We start from the raw sequence: 8,293 nt of genomic DNA, 5'->3' as shown, positions 1-8,293 counted from the left end.
GCCTGCCAGGCCAAGCCTTGTAATTGCCTGAGGTCGGGCCTAAAGCTGGACTCCACATATATGTTTGTTTTAATATACCTTCAATTAAAACAGAAAAGAAAAACCTTTTAATAGAAGCGCTGATGTGGATTTTTATTGCCCTTCTGGAGCCCAGGCGTCTTGTCTCCCACACCGTCTGGCACTTTATAGATCTCGGAGATGGCTTGTTTATGCCAGCTGATTGTATTTCTCCCACCAGCCACCCATGGGACACCGTCATCAAGGCTGCCATGAGGAAGTACCCGAATCCGATGAATCCCTGCGTTGTGGGAGTGGATGTCTTGGAGCGGACTGTGGACTGCTGTGGCCGGCTTCACAGCCACCGCCTGCTCAGCACTGAGTGGGGGCTGCCCGCTCTGGTGAAGGCGGTGAGCCCCCGGCTGCATGCTCTCCACTAACATCTACCTCAGGAAATAACTACCTTTGCCTAGAGATCCCAGCCACGATTTCTGGGAACTCCAGAGATGATTTCCCTGTAAACTTCATTTAGTTATCCTTCCCTCTGCTTCAAAATACGTCTCAAATCCAACTAAGTTTTACCCCTCTCCCATCCTCGCCCAAGCCACCATCAAAATTGTCTCTTCTGCCTTACTCCACAAAACTGCAGAGGGCTCCTTTTCAAACGTAAATCTGCTGATGACTTCCCCTTGCCCAGAACACACTGCTGACTTCCTCTCAACTTGAGTAGGAAGTCCTTCCATGGTCCACTGAACCACCAGTGCCCTTGCCCTTGTCCTTGTCTCCACCTGGTTTCCTTCTCCCTGCTGCGTTGGCCGTCTCCCTGTTCCATGAACACAGCACGTGGGCTTCTGCTTCAGGACCTCAGGTCAGATGTCCTCTTGGCCTGACGGGCTATCCCCCAGAACTTGACTCAAAAGTCCTGTAGGCAGAGGGAACTTCCCTGCCTAAAACAGCAGGTCCTTACCTGCTTTACTGTTTGTCAGAGCAAGTACTACTGTTTCACACGCAGCCAGACTTGAATCTGTCTCACCCGCTGGGATGGAAGGACCCTGAAGAAAAGGATTTTGTCTGTTTTGTACATTGTTGTATCCTAAGTTGAATTGTTTGTTAAGATGAATGAATTGATTAGTAAATGAAATAGTGTTTTGTGTTTGATGGTATGAAATGAAGTTTGTTGACACATCACTATGCTAGTTTTGCTTTGTTTTTTAGATTTTGGGAACCAGTAGGACTTTGACATACATCAAAGAACATTCTGTTGTGGATCCAGTGGAAAAGAAAATGGAACTTTGTTCCACCAATGTAAGCAATGACCTAAGATGAGAAAGGTGCTTAATATTTCTCGGTGATGGTGCGTAATGCCTTCCTTTACTTTTATTTCCAGTCCCCTTTGGTCTAAGTGATTTTTTTTATATTTAATAGAAAGGCAAGATTTATTTAGCAGTCTTTCATTTATCTTCTTATTCAAGTGTAATAAAAATACAGAAAAATGCACATAATGATGAATTGTCGCAAGCTGAACACACCTGGGTAACCAGTAGGCCGATGGAGAGTTGGAACATGACCAGCACCCAGGAGCTCCCCTGGGCTTGCGTTAGTCGCCCCCACCCCCCACAACTGTCCTGACTTTCAGCAGAGGAAGTCCAGCGTTTAAAACAACTAAAGACAGACCTGCTCTGTGTAAAACGAGGCAGGGGGAGTCCTTGAGGTCACTCACCCTCCTTCCCCTGAAGGGGTCGCGAAGCCTCTGAGAAGTCTATGGAACTCACTTTGAAAAACCACTAGCCCAGCTTAGAGCAATAGCCTCTCTGTTGTCTTTGTGCTATTAGTCTTCTCACTAGTCAATCCTCTACCCAGCTGACAGATTCTTCCTCAGAAGAAAACTGATTTTGTCACTGTCTGCTGAAAGATTAAGTTCCGAACTGCTTACTAGATAAAGCCCAAACTCCTTAATACAGGATCTATGACCCTTTGCCTATGGTATGCCTCCCCAACTCGGCCGCCTTCTCTCATCCATAAAGGTGCAGGGAGTCTTTCAGGTGCCCTTCGAGAAGCCAGTCCCCTTTCTATTCCTAACCATTTATGTGTCATGTTCTCTGTGCCTGGAAAATCCTTCTTTACTTGGAAAACTCCACTTCGACCTTTAAGAAAAGCTCAGTGGTCAGTAGAGAGGGACAGTTTACAGTGAGGCCAAGTAGAAAGGAAATGGGTTTTGGAGTTAGGACCGACTTGTGTTTAAATTCTGGGACTATCACTTAATGGGTGTGTGACTTTGGGTAAGTTATTTACCTTTGCTGAGTCTCAAGTTCCTTATCTAAATTAAAAAAAAAATACCACAGTATTGATATGAGGATTAATGAAGGGAAATAAAGTTTACGAAGTACAGTGTCTGGTATAATTCACGTATCCTGACATTAAATAGAGTCATTTTGTTGTTCAGTCATCATCATTAACTGTTATATCGTTTTTGACTATTTAAACTTTTTTTTTTTTAAAGATGGTCTTCTGTTGGAATTGGCTGTTGAGGAGCAGGCTAATTGGTTTAGACTGTGATAAAATTCTAGAACTCCATTGTCGAATGTCATAGCCACCAGCCACATGTGGCTATTTAAACTTAAATGAATTAAAGTTAAATAAAATAAACTTCATTTCACAGTCACACTAAGCCACATGTGTAAACGAGCTCCTCAGCCACATGTGTTTACTGACTGCCCCGTTGGGAAATGCATAGAACATTTCTGTTGTTGCAGAAAACTCTGGTGGACAGTGCTGGTCTAGAGCTCCAGCTTTTAAATGGGTTTTAATCAGAAATAAGTGTAAATGGAAGTGAGAAGTCAGCTTGTTTACAGGAAGCAGTACTCGAAGAGATGAGGTATGAACACTCTTGCTCCTGCAGTCTGTGCGTAGACTTAGGGTTCCATCACATGAACTCTCAGGAAACGGTCCCCACACCTGGAGCTGGTGGGGGATGGGGGGTGAAAGCTTCTTGCTCACTTACCTGGATACTAACTGAGGAATGTTTCGTCCTTTTCTACAACTGCTGAAGGCATTGGCAATTTGAGAGCACCTTGCAGGTCAGAGCCTTGCTCAGGTTTTGGGCTAGGGTTGGAGAGAAGGTAGGTGTTATGGGTAGAACTGTGTCCCCCCAATATATGTGTTGTAAATCCTAACCCCTATAGTGGTTATAATCCCATTTGGGAATGGGTTTTCTTTGTTATGTTAATGAGGCAGTATTGGTGTAGGGTATGTCTTAAGTCAATCTCTTTGGAGATATAAAAGAGTAGATTAAGCAAACAGAAAGCAAGAAGAGATGGGGGAAGATGAGTGCCCAGCCACGTAGAGATTACCAAGGAACCCAAGAACAGAAGTGGAAAAGAAATGGGGACCTTCTCCCAGAATTGACAGAGAGAGAATGCCTTTCCCTAGAGCTGGCACCCTTACTTTGGACTTCTCCTAAACTGTGAGAAAGTAAATTTCTGCTTGTTAAAGCTACCCACTTATGGTATTTCTGTTATAGCAAAACTAGATAACTAAGACAGTAGGTGACAATAGCAAGAAGGAATGTCTGTACTTCATGTGATGGTATTTCTGAGCCTAAATGTTTCTTCTGTTTTGGTTCCAATAAGTACTAATTTGTGATGAAAGCATATGAGTAAATGGTTTGGGAGGAAATGTAAGAGAAACAGAAACTAAAGCCATTGTGTCTGTTTTTTCAAGATCACACTCACAAATTTGGTGTCGGTTGATGAGAGGTTGGTATACACTCCCCATCCGGAGAACCCTGAAATGTAAGTCATTGCCTCCTGGTTTGACACCTGAAATCTGAGGGCCAGGGCAGGCCCATCAGCCTCTACTTTTTGCTGTTCCTTCTGCAGGACTGTGCTCACCCAAGAAGCCATCATCACGGTGAAGGGCGTTAGCTTAGGCAGCTATTTAGAAAGTCTAATGGCCAGCACAATATCGTCCAACGCAAAGAAGGTATGTATCTCATTCTGGGGGCCTGGGTGTGCTCTGGTTGTTACATGCCAGATTAAGGGGGTGAAATTCTTAGTCTCAGAAATCCTACTGAGTGCTGGGCTCTCCTTCTTTAGCTGAGTTCTTGATGCCACCACGTTTGCTACACCTACATTCAAAACCAGTGGTGGGGAAAGGCTGGCCCAGGTCTAAGGGGAAAGTGTGCCTGGAAGCCAATGTGCTATTTTTCTTAGTAGGGAAAGTATGGCGTCAATATCAAACAACTACCACTTCAAAGCGCTGACGTGTCGTGGGCTCAGCAAAACAAACACACGGACCCTAAACATCAGAAAGCTGATACTGGGTTAGCATCGTCAGGGAGGCTGTTCTTGATTTTTTATAGTTTCATATTTAGTGGGATAGGCATTAAGTGACTTTGGCCGAATCCTCTCCATTTGTGATGTTTCCCTGGAGACAGCTGCCATCTTTCTGTCTCCACCTTGACAGAATTTGGGAGTGAGTTTTGTCGGGGTGAGAGGAGAAAGGATGGGCTCGCACAAAGCCATCTGTGGCTCCCCACTTCTCTGGGAGTCACCATGGGGGAGCACAGGCTTAGAGAGGCCAGGATTGTTCAGGGAAGCTCTCTCCTGCCCTGAGGTGACATAAAGAGCGTGGGTGTTCTGGAAGGAAGGTGTACAAATTCAAGGTAATGTCACTCAGCAGAGCAGGGCCTTCGCTTTTTACCTTATCCTACCTTATGCCCCTCTAGCCCACCACTCCCAACTCCTCCTCTCCCTTTCTCTCCTAATTGGTTTTTTATCTTGGTCAAATGTGACTCTTCATTTTTCAGGATCATTAGAATAATATACTTCCCTTTCTTCTATATTTAATCACAAATTAGTGGACCTCATAGAAGAGTCAGTCTGCCCTATTTTTTAGAAAAATCCAGATTTAGGCGGGAGCTTAGCTTAGTTCAAGGAAGTTAGAGAGACCACAGCGATCAGAGCTGGACAGCAATGAAAGGCAAACGTCTTCCAGCCTCGTCTGCCCTGAGCCCTAGTGGGATGAGGCCGACCTTATTCATCTTTATATTTCCGGTGCCTGGCTCAGGGTAGGCACCAGAAATGTTTGCTGAAATAAAAATTATGTTTCAGTTTGTAGGAGGAGGGGAATAGTCAGGTGAACTCAGTGAGGCCAAATGGGCTGTATTTTATTTCCCTTTATCTTAGAGGTTGTGTTGAAGTCTTGATGGAGAATCACTGCCTCCCTCTAGCAAGCACATGGAATAATCTTCGTAGCTTTAGTTACCGTTTGGGAGATAATTCTCGTGTTATGCCTGGTAACAGCTAGTGGCCCAGAGAGGCTGCAGGTGTTGGAGACGGAGAGTCATCCTGTGACAAAAAGTCAGAGCTGCTCTGGATAAAAGGAGGCGCGAGGGTGGGCCTCTCCTCGAAGGGGTCGCCGAAGCATCTTTGATCTCTGAGAAATCTATGGGACTCACTTTGAAAACCACTGGCCTTCCTGTGGCCTCCTTGGCTTCTCCCGCCGCAGCCTCAGAGCTGGGATTTCGGGAGCCTGAGGTTAGGGAGCACGCTCTTGGCGCTTATCATTCCCACCGAGGAGGCTGGGAAGGAGGCTGCTGCTTGTGCTCCACCTCCAGAGGGAGCCACGCTGTAACGAAAAGGTGCTGCTGGGGCCTGCAAGCACAGGACCATGTTCCCACCAAGCTTGAGGAACTGTCTGCTTTAGTGAAGGATGGCTGCGGAGGGGCTGCCACTGCGTCCCCTGACACCTCAGGGCATTCACTCTGCAGTTCCAGTGACAGGCCTGCGGCTTGCTGTCTGGAGTGAGGGGCAGACTTTCTTATGCCACATTAAAACCTTTTCTGTGTTACTCCAGGGGTGGGCTGCGATTGAGTGGATAATTCAAAATTCTGAAGGCGCTGTAAGCTAATGGGCCCTGCAGCTGTGCCTTGTGATGAGCGTCGATCACGGCAGCACTCAGGAACCGGTATAGATTTCAGCATTCTCTTCACCGTGTTCTCTTCTCCGTGTGCGTGGCGTGTGTGGGGGGGGGTGGGGGGGGGACATTAAAGGTGCAGCTGCATGTGTCTCGCCCTGTACCCCTCTGTGCTTCCGCAGTGAGGAGCGTCATCGCCAGGCTCCGCCACTTTCTATGCACTGTTTCATGGCGGGATTCGTTTTCCAGGGAAACTTGGACGTTTGTTATCTGGTGTCTGGTGAGAGCAGTTCAGTGACTTCTGCAAACTGTTCTCTGTACTTGGTTGCTTAAACAGCTCTCATAACGTGTGCATAGTTATGAAAGAAGCTTCATTAGTAGATCCAGGTAGAGGGAAGACTTTCGTTTTGGGTAAAATTTGAAGATTTGCACATGTTCGTGTGAAGAATGTCATGTGTCCTTGGAGCAGTGCTGCAGCAAGGAGAAAGTTGGTCCATCTTTTCCTTTGCTATAAGCCCTTGCTTGGCCTCACGATTGCTCCCGTTGTTTGCGTCTAGTGGTAACAGTTGTTGTAGCATTTCCTGGAGCTTCACAGACATTTCTTGCTGTCCTCTGCCACCAGTGGCCGGATCGTCAGAAGCTGATCTGACATTTAGTTGTTCCGCAGTCATCCTCATGCTCTACAGGAAAGCAAACCACCTTCTTGCTTCCCTTTGTTTCCGGAATCCTTCCCTGCCTGGTAACGCTCCACCTAGCTATCCTGTCTGCCTGCATGACCCAGCTGTCCCCGGCTGTCCCCGGCTGTCCCCGGCCTGCTGGCTTGCTTCCAGCACGTGTGAGCACCCCTACCATCCCCCTACCCCCACCCCAAGTCAGCAAATGAGGGCTGTGTGGCTTCAGGCTTCTTTAATAACTGCTTGCTTATTTTGCTTAACTCACTGATGCTTATGTTTGCCAGACCTTCACCTTGAACCCAAGGTCATGGTCTGCCCCTGGGTCTTCTTCCGTAGACACACCCCTACATTAAACACATTCAGAGAGCTTGCTTGCCTGGTGCGAAGAGCACATTCCACAGTGTCGGGTGTGTGGGCGGAGTCACTTAAGTGAGTCATAGACTCTGTCAGATTCTGCTTCCTCATAAAACAGAGCTAAACTGCCTGAATCTCTAATCAGATCCCTCAGCCAAAATAAATAAAAGAAGAAGGAAAGAGGGAAGGAAGGCAAGTAGGGAGGAAGGGAGAGAGAAAGAAGAAGAGAAGTGAGTGCTGCTCTGACTCACCGGCTCAGTGTGGGAGCTTACACGATCTGCGTCCTGCACAGCTGAGGTCAGTGCTTCCTCAGGGTGGGAAGCCCTGTCCCAGCCACAGGCAGAGGCCTTGGAGATTACCAGAGAGAGTGAGATGTAGCTAAGGGAAAACCTTGAACAAGATGAACTCAAGGGCCGTAAGGCTATCCTCTGCCCAGCTCCCTTCCCTGGAGAGCCAGCCCCACCGCAATCTTTGACTCACAGATGCTGTTCTTTTGTTGATTGATTTTGTACGGTGGTCTGTTTCCCCTTTAGCAGTAGCTGCCAGCTCTTTTCTGCCAACTTGTGGTATCTTATTAAATATCTTCTCTCTTTTCAGATTACTTCAGCATTTCCCTCACATGCCCTTTAATCAGGAGTACCTCCGCTCTTCCACATCTCTTCTATGGATATCTGGCAACTCTGTTTCTCACTTCAGATGACCTCTCCCTGCTTCATTTTTCTTCCTTGCAACCACTGTTTGTTCAGATCTGTCCATGCTTCGAAGTTGGGGTGCTCACCTCCACCTGAAATGTCAGCACCCAAGGGGACACACGTGAAGTGACCTGTGCTTGTGGGGAACCCAATATAGAAAGCTAAAACCTGTTTGACATTACTTGTGAGCTTTTTAGAACTCTCAAATTAGAGATAAAATTAGAATTGGTTAGGAAGAACAATGCTTTCTTCCTTCAGGCTGGGATTGGTTTGTCCTGCTGATCGGGAGGCCAGCAATCCCAGTGATTTGGAAGATCCAATACTACTTCCCACCATTCATATCCATCTTCAGAGAGGCAGGTGCGTCTCTGCCAATCAGTGTGGCACGTGGGCATGGGAGGCTGGCTAGTCTAGGAAGGCTTATTAGGGCAGAGCGCCAGGCGCTGCTTATTGAGGTCGCAGCAACAAGCGGTGTCCTGCTAGCTTTAAGGTGGTTCCAATTGGGAATTTTTAGTTCTCCATTTTCAAAAGCAAGTAATGTTTTGAATTACATTTTGAACTATAAAAACTTTAGGTAAGGCACTCCCATAAAGAAAGGATAAAACTGTATTCTATTATGAGTATTTTTTTTAGATAGTGCATTTTGTTTTGTAATTAATA

General features: G+C 46.6%; 1 protein-coding gene across 1 annotated transcript; it reads left to right on the top strand.

Moving 5' to 3' along the window:
• Positions 1-242: 242 nt before the first annotated feature.
• On the top strand, positions 243-5,959 carry PRELID3A (PRELI domain containing 3A). The gene is made up of 5 exons (XM_004389864.3): positions 243-407; positions 1,213-1,302; positions 3,718-3,788; positions 3,876-3,978; positions 5,854-5,959. Exons 1-5 carry the CDS (start codon positions 270-272, stop codon positions 5,905-5,907), a joined length of 456 nt encoding a protein of 151 aa, XP_004389921.1. The 5' UTR covers positions 243-269; the 3' UTR covers positions 5,908-5,959.
• Positions 5,960-8,293: the final 2,334 nt, after the last annotated feature.

Source organism: Trichechus manatus, unplaced genomic scaffold, assembly GCF_000243295.1.
Source record: "Trichechus manatus latirostris isolate Lorelei unplaced genomic scaffold, TriManLat1.0 scaffold00262, whole genome shotgun sequence".
Lineage (NCBI taxonomy): Eukaryota > Metazoa > Chordata > Mammalia > Sirenia > Trichechidae > Trichechus > Trichechus manatus.
This window is presented reverse-complemented; position numbering and strand designations above follow the sequence as displayed.